This window comes from Gavialis gangeticus, unplaced genomic scaffold, assembly GCF_001723915.1.
Source record: "Gavialis gangeticus isolate Ggan-Ray unplaced genomic scaffold, GavGan_comp1, whole genome shotgun sequence".
NCBI classification, from domain to species: domain Eukaryota; kingdom Metazoa; phylum Chordata; order Crocodylia; family Gavialidae; genus Gavialis; species Gavialis gangeticus.
In genome coordinates, this window is record NW_017729006.1 from 26,039,777 (window position 1) to 26,058,349 (window position 18,573).

Here is an 18,573-nt window from a genome sequence, read left to right on the forward strand (position 1 = left end):
AAACTTGGTATCGCGTATCACCATGAGCCGTGGCTGTTCACAACATGGTTTTTGGAGAAGAGAGGACTAAATAGTTGTCTCCTTGGCCATATAACAACATTGTTTTTTATTTACCTAAGGTATACTGTTTCATTCCCAAGACTAGGGAATGCCTTGTTAGTGAAGTTTTATGGTGCCAGGCTGCCTGTATAGCATTTGAAATTTGTCAGCTCAGAAACGGTCAAGATTGCCTTGTTCTAATTTATCTATGGGCTAATGTTAGTCTTTTACTGTCAGACAGAAGCACTTGGGGGTTTGTTGAGATCTTATTAGGGACCTATCCAATTCACGGAGGCTGCTTCCATATTTCGCAGCCCCGGTGCAGTGTTGGAGTGTGGCTGGTTCTTGGCCCCCCCCCCCCCCCCCCCCCCCCCCCCCCCCCCCCCCCCCCCCCCCCCCCCCCGATTTGGCCATGGCCTCATGGAAATCCCGCCTCTCCCGGAGATTCACAGATGGCCACCTGTTAATTTCCAGGGAGTGGGGGGGAGTCCTGGGGCCCCCTGGCCACCTGTAATCTCAGGGGAGGGGCAGGACTTCCAAGTTTTCTTAGCCAATCTCCTTCCCCTCCCCCCCTTCCATCCCCCTGTGCTCCAGGGTGCCAGGGCTTCCCACCCTTTTCTATTTGCAGTTGCCTTCCTCCCTGCCTGCTGGCGCACTGCTCTTTTCCCACTTTTTCACAGTCCCCATTCTTTTTTGCAGGGACTGGGATTTTTTCATGGGGGATCTGCCAAATTGACGGTTTTTGTGAAAACTGAAATGCTAAATTTGGTAGGTCCCTACTCATTATCCAAGTTATGCTTCAGAAGCATTATTTTTTCACCAAAGCAGTGTTCTGGAGACTCTTCTTCAGGGATGTTGCATTGAGATTGCTTCTTCCTTGATTGTGAACTAAATTGATCACTAGTATTTCTAGTTCAAGTGCATTGCTTTGGGAATATGGTGGAAAACAAGCCTTTGCATCTTCAAAGCTGCAGGACCCTTCTAGAAAGCAGGGCATACTGGGACTTCATGAACACCTTTCTAGTACTGATATTTTGTATACAGAGACATACAGCTAGGAAGTTAGTGAACAGAGGCGTAAGTGAATCTCTTTTGTAAGATTGGATAACTTAAGGTTGACTTTTTGTACCCCCTCACTAGTTTGTGCTGTATTGAAATATTCATTAGTTGTTTTGAATGGAAAATAATTTTTCATTGTGTTTTTCAATTGTAGATCTTAATACTTTGCCTAAGGCATTGGGTACCATTAATATTTAGATTAAAAATGTTTTTGGCTAAAACAGTGTTACTCTCCAAAGCACTAATGGAATAGAGAATAAAGTTATATGCCAAGATGCATACTTGTTTGATTCTAGTATTTACCGTATATAACATGTACGTGTGCTTAATATGACTTTTTCTTGGTATGACAGCCATTTTTGGCTGCATGCTCATTAACATCTTTAACACTGAAAAAAGGTAAAGTGTTTTGGTTTTTTTTGCTGCTATAACATTTTATATTTATATTTGTCAGATTCAAAACTTATCAGGGAAATCTACCAATTCAGGCTTCCTTTCCGATGTTATTCAAGAAACAAACATGCTGAATTCATGACCAGTTCCTGGGGCAAGTTGCTTATTTAGTAAGTTCATTTTTTCCCCGTTTTTTTTTTTTTTGTATTGCTTAGGCGTGTATTCTTTTGTATTCCTATACCTTAGGAGTACGGGAACACTGAAGTAGCCTGAAATACCTGGTTAGGAGGAAGAAGCTTTAAACAGATGAGTCTCAAATAATAAACCTGGATGTGTGCCACAGATAAGAAGTGAATTTTGAGTTTGGGGGGGAAACATAGTGATCAGTAAGTACAAGGCACTTTCCATTCCTTACCCTAAATTAAGCAAAAAACATTGTATTTTGAGGACTTGGGGAATGTTTGTGCTCTTTTGTCATTCAAGCAGGAGCTGCCTATACTCTAATGCAGTGAGGTGAATTTAACTTGAGTAGCTTATCAGTTGTGATGTAGTTGGAGACCCATATCCATAATCTATCATGAGGAGATTGTCTGACCCTTAATTACACCAAAATGGTCACAAAAAGTCTAGATGTATTCAAGAACAGGTTTCGGCCATAGTGAAGTAACAGTTTTCTTCCTACATTAAGTGTATGATGTTTGGCTTCCCCGGGACTAAGTAAGGTTTGGGGATGAATGAACACTGCGAGGCAAATGGATGGGCTCATATGGAACTCTGAAATAACTTTGGATGGGAATTTGGAGTGATCACGGCAGTAACCCTGCCTTAAGAAAATAGCTCCCTTGCCTTCATATAGCGGTGTAGATCTCCTGATATCCCCAGTGCTTAAAGGCAGGATTATCTAATTGCTGCTGATATGGCTGTAGTATGTGCTGCTCTATCCAAGACATTTTACACAGTGGAAATGCAGGTTCTCACATTGATTTTAATTCTGCCTGGAACCTGAAACCACCTGATCCAGCGTAAATGTGGGTAGAAACACACATCTGGAAGATGGATGACAAACAGACTTCATGTCCAAATAAGTCTAGTTTTGTGTGCAAGTACACCCCCACTCCACCCTCCACCTTTCTGTTTGTTTCAGGAGGCTCTTGCTGTTTGGACTTTTTCTGAACATTTCTCCTCAGAGAGCCTGGTGTTTGATAATAATAGAACTACCCATTTGGAAGGGATTTGGTAGTAGAAGGCCCAAAGAACTGGAACTAACAATTATTTCAGGTGTCTAAGTTCAAAATTTAGTTCTTAAGCACCCCTCCTCAGCTGTTCCTGCAAGCCTGGAGATGCCCAAGTCTTTGCTGGCTAAGTTCCCTAGGTTTCTAAATGGCCCCTGTTGTGCATGCCCAAGGCCATGTAGCTTTGAGACTAACTCATACCTAAACCTCATTAAAATTCACAGACTAAATATCCACCTATCTTCCCACAACATAAGGTCATAAAATCCAGCCCAATGCCATGACAGCGATACTGTGGTTAAGTAAAAAGAAAAAAAAGGCAGGGGACAATGCTCCTTTTCCATTTTAAGCAAAAGATATAGCTGAGTTGCTTATCTATCTTCAGGAGACAGGTTGTAGCCTAAGTTGAGATGTAATGCTTTGACCTTGCTAAGATGATTGATTTCTAGAACACTGTTCAGTACTGTCCTGTTCCTAAATGATAAGCACCTCTGATCCTTCAAAAGAAGGAGTTTTAAACTCAGAGCTGTTTCTCAGAAACTCAGAGACTGAGAAACTTCAGAGGAAGGGGGTGTGTACCTAGTCCATGAACTAAATAGCTGTAAGGTGTGTAGGTACTGATTTCCAAAGGCATGAGTGCAGAGATGCTGACATACTGCAAGGGTTCTGCCTCCCTGCTAAGAATGAAAAAAGGGATTGAGGGAGATGTGCTCTGCCCATCAACCCTCTTAACCAGAGAGGTGCACAGGGCCATCTATATAAGACGGTCCAATGCCACAGCTAGCCAAAAGAACCTTATGTTGGGTATATCTTGCAAGAGTAAAACCCAAGCAGATCATTTCTGAAAACTCCCAACTTTTTTTTCATCCCCCTGATGCACAGAAAATGTTTAACTCAGAAGGATTTGTATAGAACTCTTAACAGCACCACTATCAAACTAAGATTGGCTTATGGTGTTGTTAAGCAGTTACCCTTTCATAAGCGTTCATACTGGGGGATGCTGTGGATTACCTGTACAAAATAAAGGACTGAGTGGGCTGAAAGGGTGACCATTGTATTGCCTTGTAAAAATATTCTTGTTATAAGTACAAAGAGACTTCCTGTGACGCAAATATCCAGTGCTCTTCCTGCCATGGCAGGGGGTCGGACTAGATGATCTGCTCAGGTCCCTTCCGACCCTAGAAACTATGAAACTATGAAATATAATATTGATTACACCAAAGTATAATTCTCCCATTCAACATATAGAGGATAAACAAAAAAGTATAGAATACTTTTAACATGAGATAAAACTCTGTTTATGGCATCTTATTGCATCTGTACTATCATATTTACCACAAGAAAATATCTATTATGAAAACTATACTGTGAACATTAGTGCAACTGTGATGGAGCATAACTGTCTCCTGTGCCAAGAGACGGGGCAGAAGTGTGAAAGGCAATGTGAATCCATGCTCGCTATTTAGGTATTCGCAGGGTGCTTAGATTTTCACAGAATTTGTTTTGAAAACCTCATTTGCATAATTCAGCAAAAATAAATTGTAACATCCTCTACGTAGTATAGTTCATCATGTCCAGAAAAGGTTAACCCTTAGCTATTAAAGCAGCAGGTGAGAGTGTGTGGTCACACGGAGTAGTAAAGGAGCTTCTCATTGACAATGGACACTGTATATTAGTTCAACTATCAAATGATGATGAAAACTTTTAAGTTACAGAAGTCCAGAAAACAGTATAATGTGTGCACGTCTAAAACAACAGGTGCTCTTTTCTATCCAGCTGTCCTATTTAGAGCGGAGTGACTTGAATGCAGTTCACAGAATTTTCTGCAGGATGGAGTTGGCCACATCCAATGATTCATCTTTCACTAAAACAATATCATAAGAGTCCATGTATTTTTCCAGAAGTTCATCAACCTAATTATTAGAATGAATGAAAGGAAAACCCTGTTAATAGCAGTTAATGCAGAAAGATCAGCCAGTTATAAAGTCAATTCCACATCACCAAAGCTTTTCACCAGTATTCAAGGTGTAGTAACTATTGTCACTACTTACCACGTTGAGTCTTTTAAGTTCCTTTGGTCATGTAAACTGAACTAGGAAAAAAACTGAGCACATATGTACATTCCACTCTGCAAGGTGTTTAGTATATATCTAGACCAGACCACTCTCAAAACTTCATGCATTATGAGGTTGTGAATGAGTCACAAAATCAGAATGAAACTTCTCTCTGTTTCCTGAAATGCAAAGGCTCTGGAATTCAGGACAGATTTTTACAGGTTTATGAAAAGGAAGCATTTTACTCTACATGTAAGTGGTTTACTTTTCCATCTGGGATGCTACATCTAAAATGAAATGTTTTAAATTTGCAATCACAGTCTTGAATCTCCTTCAAAGAATGATTAACAGCCTATTTATTGCCTGCAAGACTGTGATTTTGCTTAAACATTTGATGCTAGACAAAGGGAAAAAATAGATAGTATTTTAAGAGAGACTGAACCACCTGCAGCCTGTAACTTTCATATTCCAAGACATTTCATGCAGGAGTTTCAATACAGGTGATGCTAAAGTGAGGAAAATTCAACTTTGCTTTCAGAAGTCATGAGTGAGAAAAATGATAGAGAAACACAACACACAAAGTGTTTTCAGCTTTGAAATACACATGGAACTCAGAAGATGCTCACAGCAGTCTTTGATCTATAATGTGTTATTAAAACGTTTTTGCAATTAGAAGGAAAGCCTAATGTAAATTTACCAATATATAAAACTACTTACTTTATCATTTAGATAGCCAATTTTAAGAATGTGTTCAACATTTGCTACTCCGTCAGCCATACTCAAGTCTCCTTGGGAATCCCCCAGCAATATGATGTTGCTATTGTCCTTTAACTGTTTGAAGTACTCTGTATTCTTCAAGGCACCATCATGTTTGTTGTAAACATGAATCAATTCTCCTTTGAATCCTTTTAATACACCCTAATAAACAAATGCTGAAGTTATTTCTGATTCTATGTGAGCAAAATAATTTCAGGGTGGTATTTGTATATATATATATTTTAGATAATTTTATCTTGTGCAAATATTCAGCCTCTTAATTCTTGTAAGCTTTAAGCAAGATTTGTTACTGTTGGATCAGAACACAAAGTCTTTGCTAAAGACTAGACTGAGAGTTGGTGATCTGCCCTGCCAGGAGGCATTGCAACACTTCTGGGATGCTCTTGGACTAGCAACACGAGAGAAACTAATTTAGTCAAGCTAAATTACAATCTACCACCTTTCTTTGCTTACTGCTTAGGAAAATAACTCCTTATACGATGGTAGTTTTCCAAACAGCAGGGTAGTTGTCTGCATCCACTGCATTTAGAGATGCCTTTATGCTGTATTATGTGTAGTGGGTCCTCGATCCCTCTCCCAAATCCTTTGAACTCAAAGTAATATTTCATACTCACGTTCTCATCAAAATCCATGAAGTTAGAAACTACTTTGACGTTAGAATGGTAAACACCAGCTTGATGGATGACTTCCTCCAGAATGTCTCCAATCCCAGCAGAAAATATGAATACAGGAATATTATGTTCATTTAGCTTATCAAAAAAGTTCTCATATCCTTCCCTGCAAAACACAATGTAAATAACAGTTAAGTAATATGTAAAGAAAGCCTATAGGGAATGTCATGTTTCAGTTTTCCCTTAGTATTTTCACTGTACTTCTAAGGCCAGCAGGATCCATTATCACTTACATAACACATGACATAAAAGAGCACTTCAAGTAATTCCTGCTTTAAGCTCATATTTTCCTGTTGAGCTACAGCATATTCTTTAGGCCAGTGGTCCCCAACCTCTTTAAATAGGAGGTCACCTTTGGCATTTAAAAGCAACTCAAGATCTACTGTGTGCTGTTGCCACTGCCACCTCCCCTTCCCTCTCCCCCTCCCCCTGCCCAGGAGGTAAATCTGTGGGGACACAAGGAGGAGGAGGGTGGATCAAGGCAGAGGGAGAAAAAAATTATTTAGGGGTGCGCCTCCCCAGCAGATAAGTCCCACCTGGCTGGGGCCCCACTCCTGCCTCTGTGGCACTGTCCCTCACCATAGGGGCCTTGAGCTAGACCCTGCCCCTTCCCTCCCCCACCGACTGACTTGCTGGGCTGGGACATGTGCATACATGCACACGGGCACTCAACCCCCCACCCCAGCCATGGGGCGACTCCAAGAGGCTCTGAGATCTACCACAAGAGGGTCTGAGATTCACCAGTGCATTGAGAACCAATGGTTGGTGACCACTACTTTAGACATCCATATCATGAGGAATCTACCTTATTTTTTAGGCAAGTTTATCCAGCGATTAAGGTATTCAAATGAATACACTTGTTTTTGGGGGGGTGGGGGCACTGCAAGCCCCACTGAGGAAGCATGGAAAGGAGGGGGAGGCACATGACAGCTGAGTTAAGCCCTGCCTTGCTGCCACCGGATCCAGGTCTGGATTTAGATCCAGCTTGTAAGAAGCCCCATAGTCTAGATATGGTCCAGATCTTGCCTGAGGGCCCAGGTGAGCTTGGTACCCCTGTTGTAAGTTAACTGATGACTTTTAGTCTCTTCCTGTAAGCCACGGTTTCCAAATCTTAAATAATTATTTAGCTCTTCTAATAGTTTTCAATTTGTCAACATCAAAACCAGAACTAATGGTTACCATTCAGTAATGGTTCAAATAACGCGGTGTCGAGAGACAGCATCTCTTTTTCTAGTATACAATTCAGGTGATGTATGCTATTCAGATATCTATTTTTGCTTGCCTGCTTATCAGGATAAGGCTTCATAGTATTATGTTAAACTAGCTAATTGCCTGTCAAGAATGGGGGCAGGGGGGACAGATGCAGCAGCAGGGGGAGGACCAGGCCTGAGGGTGGGGAGAAGCTGGGCCGTCACAGGGAGAAGAGGGGAAAGGCAGTGGGCCTAGGCCAACCCAGTGGCAGCAGGGGGGGAATGGGAGGAGCAGGCTTGGGGTCAACAGATGAGGGGTGGGGGGTAGAGGAAGGAGTGGGCCGGGGCCAGAGGGAGGGAAGGAGGAGACCCACTCCTTCCCTCCCGTGCCAGGCTGGGGGTTGGGCTGCTGCTGCTGTGCTGGTGGCCTCACCCCCCCTTGCTCCATTGTCACCACCTGCAGGGAGCCCAGCTATTGGCCTCATCCCCTGCCCTGTTGCCACTGCCTCCAGGAAACAGGGTGGGGAGGGCGAGGACAGCTGTACTGGCCGCGTCCCCCACCCCACTCCATCCCGCATCCCTGCCATCATGGCGGCACTCTGCCATGCCACCTCCTCCTATCTGAATGCTGCACAGTGGAGTCGCATCCTACGTGGGGGTTAGGTTCTAAAGTCAGCGCGTAAGACGAAAATCGCATATAGTCAAAATTACCCTTGAAAATCCCTTAAATTGCCCTTCCTGCTGGGCTTTGGAGCTGAGAAGCTGCCATTACCGCTGCAGAGCCCGAACAAAGCGGACACGATGCCACGCAGCCTGTGTGCGTGGTGCAACACCTGCGCCTACTACGGGGTGGCGGCGGCAGGGGACAACCTGCTGCTGCTCCTCTGCACATCCTCGCTGTTGTCAGGCGCTTTCCGCGTGCACTCCTCGCCCATCTCGTTCTCCACCGCCTCGTCCTGCCAGGGCAGCCAGCTGAGTGTGAGTGAGATGCCGTCCCCCAGCCATGCCAGTGTTGCAGGCAGTACCACGCGGCGCATAGTACCATGCATGCCCTGGCGGGCAGGCGGCAGCCAGCCCCAGCAGCCGAGCGCATATAGTTGAATTTGTGTAAGTTAAATGCGCGTATGATGCGACTTCACTGTATTCACACTCTGATTGGCTGCTTCAGTCAGCCAGTCAGAGCACGAATATAGCATTATGGACAGAGACAGACAGAGAGATTAAGGCTTTTATAATATTAGAATAGTCATGTAAACTCCCATAATGATTTGTTAATAAAATCACTGACCTACTTGCAGTTCATATGGATTTAGTCACTTTTAGTTAGAGTTATCATGTACAGGATTTTTTTTCCTTTCTGGCATCATGTAAATTTTACAAATTTAGGTTTTTTTGTTTAAATAGTGCCTTTTGGGAATGCTAAGTGCTAGTAAGAATGATTTATATGCCTGGTATTTTGGTTGCATAGCTGCAAATGAACTAATTCTGTAAGATATATTGTACACAAGTGGTCTATAAAGGGGGTTGTTAAGCAACATACTGAACTTGCTCCATAAGAATGGCACTAAGATTTGGGCTGTAACATATGCTTTACTATATCCTATAATCTCAGTCAAACTATTTGAACTTTGCCTGACTGCTGAACTTTCAAATTAACGATCAACAATCCTTTGCATGTACTTCCAAAGATAGCATGTTACAACTCACTTTTGGAGCGTCTTCTATGGTACTGTAGCTAGTTTATGTAGCTAAAAACAAAATTTATCATCTACATCTATCTTTTTAGTTTGAAACAAGGCACGCATGCAGTATGAGTATCTTCAAAAGTCATGTCTTAATCTAAGATTTGTTTGCGTTTTTAGAAATCTTTTCTGACGCAACATTTAAAAACAATATTGAGAACCTTAAGTAGTAATAAGTCCAGAATGTTTTGAGACTTATATCTTTAAAAATGTAACAGGAAGCCTTTTTGGTTACTTGTTTAGAAAAACACATCCAGACAAAAACCTGAAAGATTAAAGTATATTTGGGGCCAAGAGGCTAGCTTTGTCCTTAGAGGCAGAGCAATGTTCTAGTGGTTCCAAAATATAAAAACATATCAACATTGTCTTAGTGTCAGTTCTGTTTGTATATAAATATTTAGATATAAAATCTTGTGACTTTATACATAAGGAACTTGTAAAGAGCATATATCTAAATGCTTCCATTTCTGTGGTGCTTTTGAAAAAAAAATTACTTCGAGAAGTTTAGCTTCAAGCAAATTTTATAGGAATGAAAACTGTATAAAAGGCCACTTACTGACTGAGGTCATGGACACACGTGTAGATGTTCATGCTGCCAGAAACACCTAAAAAATAGCCAAACCGCTTTCTGAAAGATCTGCACCCTCCGGTATAGTGTGCTAAGTGACCTTTATGGGGCAGGAGGAGGGGAGGGAGAGCAGATCAGACAGACAGCGAGCAGGGACTCCAGCTCTTCAGCCCCATGAGAGCACTGCTGCTACAGATTTTTTCAGACATTCTAAAGTACTTTGTGGGAGGACAGGGGAGGCACAGGTCTGAACTGTGCTCAAGTGCTATAAACTGGAGCAAGAGTTGGGACCTTTTAAATACATGGCTGTTCATATCCTGATACAGTAAAAATGTGTAGCTTCAGATGTGTCCAATATGAGCGTTACTTATTTTAGATACATTTTGAGTTGCAGAACATCCACAGAGGAGATGCAACTATTAATTACATTTGACAAACTTTGTATTTAAGTTCTTATAAAAAAAAAAAAAAAAGTTTTCCTGAACTATGACTAGTAACACAACAGCAATAGCATAGCATCCACGGAAACACATAAAAGAATCTTACTTCAGCATAACATCAGATTCCCTCACGATTTCTGCAAACTTATCCTTTTGTAAGCCTTGTTCAATGAGCAAAGTATGAGATTTATTGTACCTAGAATTCAAGAGAGATGCGTCAAATTTGACATAAAGATTGCAAGATTCACCCCTTAATTCACATTCCATTCTCCTCACACATGAAACACAGGGCATGCTTCTGGTTTCATTGTGTGCATTATCTGAGCACGTGGGAATGCTTAAAAAATACTCCTACTGCAAGATTAAGCATCATTCTCCATGTTAATCATAATCTTTCAAATTATAATATTTGCTAGCATACCACACATGACCTTTACTCACAAAATAGCCCTCCAAAACTGGGGTACTGTCTTAAGCAGGGAATCTGATTTCTGCACTAGAACTGGAGCATAGGGAGGCTGTATGGCTGGTGGGGCTGTCTCCTTTCCCATCAGTGGGAGAAGGGGTTGAGTGTAGTAGTCTGCAGCATCACAGTTATTTTGGCTTTTGGTCAAAAGGTGCTGCTAATTTGGCAAAAACTGTAGTTTTTGCTTCAGTAGTGATGGTTAGGATTCAGGCCTGGCTGTAAATTTTTTTTCTTTATTCTGCTTTCCTAAAACAAGATACATGTGTTATTTCAGGACATGGGATGTCTAATAAAATAGTCAAATTCTTTCTTTTGCTTATCAATGGACTGAATTCTGAGGGGGACAAGTTAGGATCTTAAGAAAGTAGGGCTGGAAGGGACCTCATAGGGTCATCTAGCCCAGCCCTCTGGCTCCAGGTAGGACCATCCCTGACTAAACTATTCTAGTGAGGTGTCTGTCTAACCTGTGCTTGAAGACTTCCAAGGATGGAGATTCTACACTTTCTCTAGGTGGCCTGTTCCAGTGCTTGACCACCCTCATAATTCAAAAATTCCTCCTAACTTCCAACCTAAATTTCCCCTGCTAAAGCATGAGACCAGCTCCTACTCATGTTCCCTATGGCCACAGAGAAAAGCCCCTCTCTATCCTTTCTGTAATTGCCCTTCAGATATGTGAAGACATCAAATCCCCCCTCAGTCTTCTCTTCTCCAGAATAAATAACCCGAGCTCTTTTGGCCTTTCCTCCTAAGCCTTACCTCCAAAGCCCCCAGTAATATTTGTTGCTCTACGCTGAACTCTCTCCAAACTGTTCATGTCCTACTTGAAGTATGAGTCCCAAAATTGGACACAATTTATATGCTATTCAGCTTGCTTCAAGTGAGAAGCAACAGTAGAAATCTGTTTTGTGCTACAATTCTTAAAAAGATAAGTTTGGTTAAGTGCATTAGCAACAGGCTGACTGTAGTCCATAAGCTTATTTTAGAAACCTAAATTAAGTCTTAACAAAGCACAGCAATCTTACCATTCCACCATATAAGGATACTTTTCTTCAGTGGAAAGATTAGGGTCAATTTCAATAGCATAGTATGTTTCTTTCAGTTGCAATAACTGCAAAGAAAACCAGAAGTTAACTTCTAAATTATGAAGAGCACTTCAATGTTTTATTCCATGCATGATTTTCATGTTTTGATCTTAGAGGAAAGAACTGTACATTCTGTCAAACCAAGTTTTATACTACTGTCAAAAGCAGAAATCAGTATTTTTATTATTCTACAGCAGCGACTGAAGATTTGGGTGAAATTTTTACTCCACTGAAGTTCTATTAACTTTGATGAAAGCAAACTTTCATTCCTTGTCTCTTACAACACTGTCTGAACGAAATCCCAACAAGATTGAGAGCCATAAAGTCTATCAAGTCTGTACAAATTATCAATAGCTAATGCATCTTTTTGTTACCTTTTTCCGACATTCCTCTGTGATGAGTTTACAGTTGTCAATAATATCTGAAAATATGATTAAAAAGTTAAATGTTTTAGGGAAGAGATGTATTTTGGCTTCTGTTATGCCAAATTAGCAACACATTTTTGCTCACCCTTGTTCATACCAATTACTAGCATGCATCCAGTTAAAGGTTGTGATTGTGTAGTTAAAAAGACTTCTAACCTAAGCTTTCCATTATAAAAGCTTATGAAGTTATTTGTTAGCCTGATACTTTTAGCAGCCATTGTTCATTAGAACATCAAATTTCTTCTGTGTCTTAAGAGAATGACATGTAAAGTCTGTTATCTGACTCCCATAAGTGTTACAAAGATGATCCTATTTCACTGTGGCTTGTGGCTGAATTTAGGTTTGATATCTTGCTATTCACTCAGAGAACTAATAAGCATATTAAACTCCGCTTAAACAGATGACTAACTCTCATTTTACCTCACACTAGTGAAAGAGAAATTAGAAAAGCCCATGTGTTTCACTTTTTAACAATTATCCACTTTGTATAAAAATACTTACTATGACATGTTGGGCATCTTTTTCCATTGTAGGAAAACCTACTTAAAGTCATATCAAAGTCTGTAATTATCTAAAAGGAGGGGGAAAAAAACAAGGTTTTAAAATACTGAAGCACAATAAAAAAAAAAATATGATTCTCAGTGATAATTTGCAGGACAATACATCCTCTTAGAACAGGCTTCTTAAAAAGCTTACTGAAAGTTATTAGAGAGTATTATCCACTTAGAATGGCCTTTTTCTGTATCCCAACATAAAAAGTTGACTTTTAGTACCTATGGTCAAAATATCTCCTGAAATAAACCACATTAATATGGCTCATTAATTAATGACATTAATGGAACATGGTTGAGAATTCAGGTGGCTTACCGAAATAATTAACAGATCTCTCAGCTTCAAAGAGTTAGTCAGACTTGGCTCCTATTATGCACCCTTTCATTTTCAGGCCTCAGGCAAACAAAGAAAGACTGGAATTTATTCTTACTTGCACGTATTTTTGTATTTCACATTTTACCTGAAGTTTGGTAGCTCCACCTTTGATGAGGCCACAGATAATTTCCTCTACTCGTCCAGGGTCCTTGATATGGACAGTCTTTTTCTGAAACTCTGGCATCTATAAATAATAGAACAGAGAGGAAAATAAGAATTAATAAAAATACAGAGACATAGTGGACTCAATTGCTAAACATTAAAGTACTACATATAAACATTGCAGCATGCCAGGTGACACTGTTTCTTATCAGTGCCTCCGTACAGATTGGGGAGAACTGGAAAAAGAAATACACAATCCGCTTTTGTCTTTGTCAGTACTGCTTCCAACATGTTTTTCCCTTAATTTACCTTAAATCAGGTAGCCTACCCTTCACAATGTCCTCTCGTTCTGCATCAGCTGGAAAGCAGTGCGATGGAGAGGAGGCAAGCTGAAGGCAGCATGTCCATTATTGTGGTTTCTGTAGGATGCTTGATGGTATGTAGAGCTAAGCACGTGCTATGCAAGTGCTCATATACCCCATGATCACAGCTTTTGGTTGATCCTTAGACCTACAGTACACTGATATCAGAGAAGCTGGCGTCAGAGACCATCTTCATCGTGGTATGGGTTGTATGCAAGACATTGCTACTTTCTCATTATATACATAGGCTAATAATTTTTGAAAGTTAAGGAACACTGGATGATCTGAGTAACTGAACTTCCAACCTGTTTAATTTAAAAGTTAGGAGCATTGGGGGTGGGGGAAGGGACAGCTTTGCTTCAATACCTTTATTGTACTTTAACTCTCCAAAGTCAGGTCACCTAATATTTTCATGTGCTATTATATCAATGATGCAGGTATGTGGATTGCCTACATATATTCAGACTAAACCAGCTTCAAATGATACAATTTTCTTCCATTAAAATATATAATGATGTAGATATAGATATAAAAACAAAACATTTTTGCCTACCTCCCAGTTTATCCGCATTAAGTTTTCACAGTACCTTACGGCTGGTATACTTTAAAGTAAGACACATTGCAACGTAAGTGCTAAAAGAAAGAACCTGCTTACAACCATTTCCAAATACAGACAATGTAAGGGCTGCCTCCCCCACTCCTATCTGGGTGTATATTATGAAGAGGAATAAACTTTGAACATTTGTAGGTTGTCTCTGCTTGCTGGTAATAAATTTATGCTTATGGAAGACAAATTACTGTAATAATTCCAGCCTTGCGGTGGTGAACAAAAATGCTCTACTCAGTTGCACTGGCACCAAACTAAGGGAGTAGCAGAAGAAGTGACAATGCTTGGTACTTATTTTTAGTTTGTGAATTCATAGTTCATTTGCCAGAACTAAATTCCCTCTTCTGGGCAACATTCCTATGCACCATTTAATTGTGCAGTGAAACCTCTGCATCCAAGCCCTTCTGTACATGAGAGTGTTGGTGAAGGGATTATAGGATGCAGCTGGCCACAGCTAAGTCATTATTCAAACTTGTGCCTGCTACATTATCTTTGCAGCAATACACTATAAAAATTGTGTTTTTTAAAAAATGAGTTTTGATTCTGAAGAAAACTGATAGGGCGACCAGAATCACTCTTATATAGCGAGCAGTCACCACACTGTTGCATCACGCTGTCATTCCTTCCTACTCTTGACACTTAATACATCACCGACTGCATCTCTATCAATAGCTGTTCAAAGCCTTTCAAGCATATGTGCAATTCAATTTTCTTCATGAAGAAAATTACAACTTATTTCAGTCCGATAAGCGGTCCTCTGATATACTGTCACAGTATGATCGATGTGTATGGTTATTAACTGTTAGATTGAAACTTATCCTTTATTCTGAAACTTTACAGGTCATAAGACATTGGGTGTAGGGGGTCCTTTTGGCCAAAATGCATCCCCCTTCCCCCCCACTTGCATTCTAAAACCTGAAGAGTCTAAATCAAATGGTAGGGGGTATCTCTGATGGCTCCTAGGAGCTTCTTATCCCTGTGGTAGGAAAGGTCTTTTCTTTCTTCTCCACGCCATCCTCTCTGTCCTGATCTCCACCAATGTTGTCCTTTCGTTCTTCCTTTGCCTCATGTCCCCCATATTTTGTTACCAAGTCTTTATTCTGGATCCACATTTCCTGGGCTCCCTCAAAGCAGAGGTAGCCTAACATCCATTGTATTAGAAACAATGAGATAACCGGTACTGTCTGTAGAGAGAAATCTACTTGCAAAAGCTGTAGGAAAGTTAGTCATCCTAATTAAAGTCAGCAAGCCTCTGGTCATGCTGAAAGTAATGGAAATAGCCATGTTGAATAAGGGCAATATTAGCAGATGAAGACAGCTGGGAAAACTCTGGAGGAAACTGCACACCTAAAATTGACACTTGCAATATCATCACAAGGTAACTTTTTTTCGACAGTGCTTGAATAAAGACCTCCTCAGAGGTCAATCACAATTTCAAACATTTGAACAGAGTCCCACCGTTTCTCTACTATGCACACATGACTTTGAATGAAGGTACACATTAATCAGCAAGCTAGTTTAATTTGGTTTGGATTTGATAGAAGTTGAACCTGTCAGCTCTAAGTAAAGAAAATAAAATTTCCAATTCTTTATGCTAGAGACAGACTCCAATGAGGAAAATTCAAAAGATGAAATGCTAAAAACATTTTGGAGGCAGTTGGAGTCGTCTTATTTAAGTTTTGAATAGTTACTGGTGAGCAAAACAAGTTATACTAAAGAAGTTTCCTATAAGCATAACACCTTCTCTACCAAATATATCTTGTGTGACTTCTGTATCATGTTACCTCAGACTAAAGAAAAATGTTGACCGAGGAACAATCCAAGTCTACTTGTACTATGACCACAATGGTTAAATTTCTGCTGAGTAGAAAGGCGTTTCAACAGTCCTTACTCAGAAGAGAACCACACTTTCTTCAGAATTGGTCAGCACTGCTCTGTAAAGTCTGCTCCTGTCTTTTCTCTTTTAACTGGAAGGACATTCATAGTATTAGATAACCTCAAAGTTAAAATTGTGAAAAACTGAACTATGAAGAATCATTAAGGATCTGACAAGGATGCAGTGAATTCCTCAAAAGTGTGTCTTAATCTGCTGATTAACAATAGTCCTTTCACACATCTATAGGTAAGTCACAAGAGGGCTATGCATGCAATGCATTTGAAGATAAGCAGCCACAAGAACTAGTGAAAGTATATCAAGAGCTCTTATGCTTGTGGTACAACAGAAAATGATATTAAATGTCTTTTCCGAGACATTTCATAAAGTTTTTTGCATTTTGTGGACTGTTGATGAACGAAACTGGAATAGATACTTTCACGTGCAAACAGAATTCTTCAAGCATATTAAAGGGGATACTTGACTTTGTTTTGTGTTTTTTCACTTTGGGAATTTGAAAATTACTTTCTTTAGCTTTGATTTAATAAAGTAGACATGTACGCTTAGAAAGGAATGCTAAAATTTTCCTGTGCAAGAGATCAGACAGTAGTTGGTTGGATTAAACACTAAGACAAGGACTTTATGTAAATGCAATAGGTTTAGATAGAGATTGGAGAGAGGCATTTTAACTTTGACATTCTCAGAAAAATGTTGGAGTGCCATTTGAATCACCTGACACTTGTATTTTGTACTAAAATAATTTTCGTTTTCGTTTCTGGAAAAACTTTGAAGTGCTGTGTTATTCCCACTTTTTTAAAGCATAGCCAATTCAGCACATTATGTTTTCAGCAAGCCAATGCCCAAGTCTTTGAGCAGAAGAAAAGCATTATGTTTAACCTATGCAGAAAAATGACTTGCTTCACTTTCACTCAGGTAACTGATGCTGAGAACTTGGGGTTTTCCAGTGTTACATGAGAATGAAGGTAGGGCAGACAGATTCACTACTCCCTATTTAAGAAAGTGACACTTTCTGAAGGGGTGGCAGCCCTTTTTAGGTAATGAAATACTGATCCAATAAATCTTTTTCCAGGCATTATGGGTACAGCCTGCATCTTGAATACAGTATGGCTTTCAGCAGACCAGATGCCTAAATCAGGCAGTTACATCTACCCGACTGAAAATCCAAGTTGGTGGTACTGGCATCTCTACTTAAAACAATGAACTTGTCTTCATAGCTGAAGTCATAAGTGGATCTAAGTTGGAAAGAATTTGGAGCTCAACAACTGAAATTAAACAAAGAAGTGTGATGCCAACTAGAAGAGTCAGAGCAACATGAAGTTTTCTAAATGAACTGTAACAGTTCAGGAAGGCTCTAAGAGTCGACTCAACGTTCATAAGCTCAATATACTGTGAGGCACAGACCAGTTAAAAGAAACCCTAGGCTGTATCAGGACAGTAAGAATACTTAGGGACAATTTTCAAATTGAAGGTAAACGGTCTAGAATCCAAGGTTCAGTTTCTCTTTCCCTTCTCTAAGGACCCAGAAGAAACAGACAAAACTTGGAGAATGGCAAAATTATTAGAAGCCAAAATCTTGCAATACAAAGGACTATCTCAGGGCTGTCAGAGCCAGATCATCTGACGCATAGACTTTTGCCCTTACTCTGGTTGAGATGGGAGCCATTCCTGTGGTGGTAGCCAAGTGCCTGGGCAAGAGCCATACCGCTGAAGCCCCAGCAACACCACAGGAAAAAAAATTGGCACTGCAGCTTGTTTCTGTGGCGACAGCCAACCCAGGATGTTAGGCCTGGTTCCTGACTGGCCAGAGCAGGTGCTGCATGTGTTGGATCTGGCATGGGGGCAGGTGAGGTCTGTGGGCCTGGTTTGGCCTGCAGTGCCAACCCTGCACCATTCATCTGGCCTGTGAGGCCAAATGCGTTTGACATCCCTGGACTGGACTTAAAGAACACAGAAAGGAGAGAACTCAAAGGAAATATCATACGTATAAAGTAATTTTACAGGTCTTGGCAGTTAGGTACCCCTATTTATCTGGTTGCACTACAAAAGCAAGAATGAAGAACTACAGTCTTGAGATAGCGTACAGTGGGCATGAAGAAATTAATGTGACTGCACTGAAAGCCAGTTGCACAGGCAGCATATAAAGTGAATATTAACTGGCCACAACCTGAAGTTGGAAGTTAGAAGGTTTCTATCCTTCAGAGGAGTAAAGTTCCATAACAGCCTTCCAATAAGAACAGAGATGGGGAGGGAAATAGATTGTGATTAGTTTTTGAAAGGGATTGTATTGCCACAGGGATGTTCAACTGTCTGCCCATGGGCTACATACTACCCCTGAAAGGTTAGCATGCAAATCACTGGGCCCCATCCGCCTGGCTGCCCTCCACCTACTCCCCTAGTTGTTTCTGTCTTGGCAACTAGGAGGGGGTAGAGTGGCTGAGTTTGCATGCATGGTAAAGAAGGGTGCTGCCTGCCTGCACTGCAGGTGAATGGTGGGTGTGGGCACAGCAGCAGGAGTGACCGGCTACCTGTGCTGGGTGCATGCG

At 40.7% G+C, this 18,573-nt stretch overlaps 1 protein-coding gene across 4 annotated transcripts in view; it reads right to left on the reverse strand.

Moving 5' to 3' along the window:
* Positions 1-3,926: 3,926 nt before the first annotated feature.
* Positions 3,927-18,573, reverse strand: part of NT5C3A (5'-nucleotidase, cytosolic IIIA) — a 50,536-nt gene continuing 35,889 nt past the window's right edge. For all 4 annotated transcript variants that reach the window (XM_019509024.1, XM_019509021.1, XM_019509022.1 and 1 more), the window contains 8 exons: positions 13,151-13,249; positions 12,640-12,709; positions 12,088-12,134; positions 11,654-11,739; positions 10,272-10,361; positions 6,169-6,331; positions 5,495-5,695; positions 3,927-4,636 (listed from right to left, as the gene is read on the reverse strand). In XM_019509024.1, coding sequence (XP_019364569.1) covers positions 4,535-4,636; positions 5,495-5,695; positions 6,169-6,331; positions 10,272-10,361; positions 11,654-11,739; positions 12,088-12,134; positions 12,640-12,709; positions 13,151-13,249 — 858 coding nt within the window. In that variant the 3' untranslated portion in view covers positions 3,927-4,534. The remainder of the gene's footprint in view (positions 4,637-5,494; positions 5,696-6,168; positions 6,332-10,271; positions 10,362-11,653; positions 11,740-12,087; positions 12,135-12,639; positions 12,710-13,150; positions 13,250-18,573) is intronic.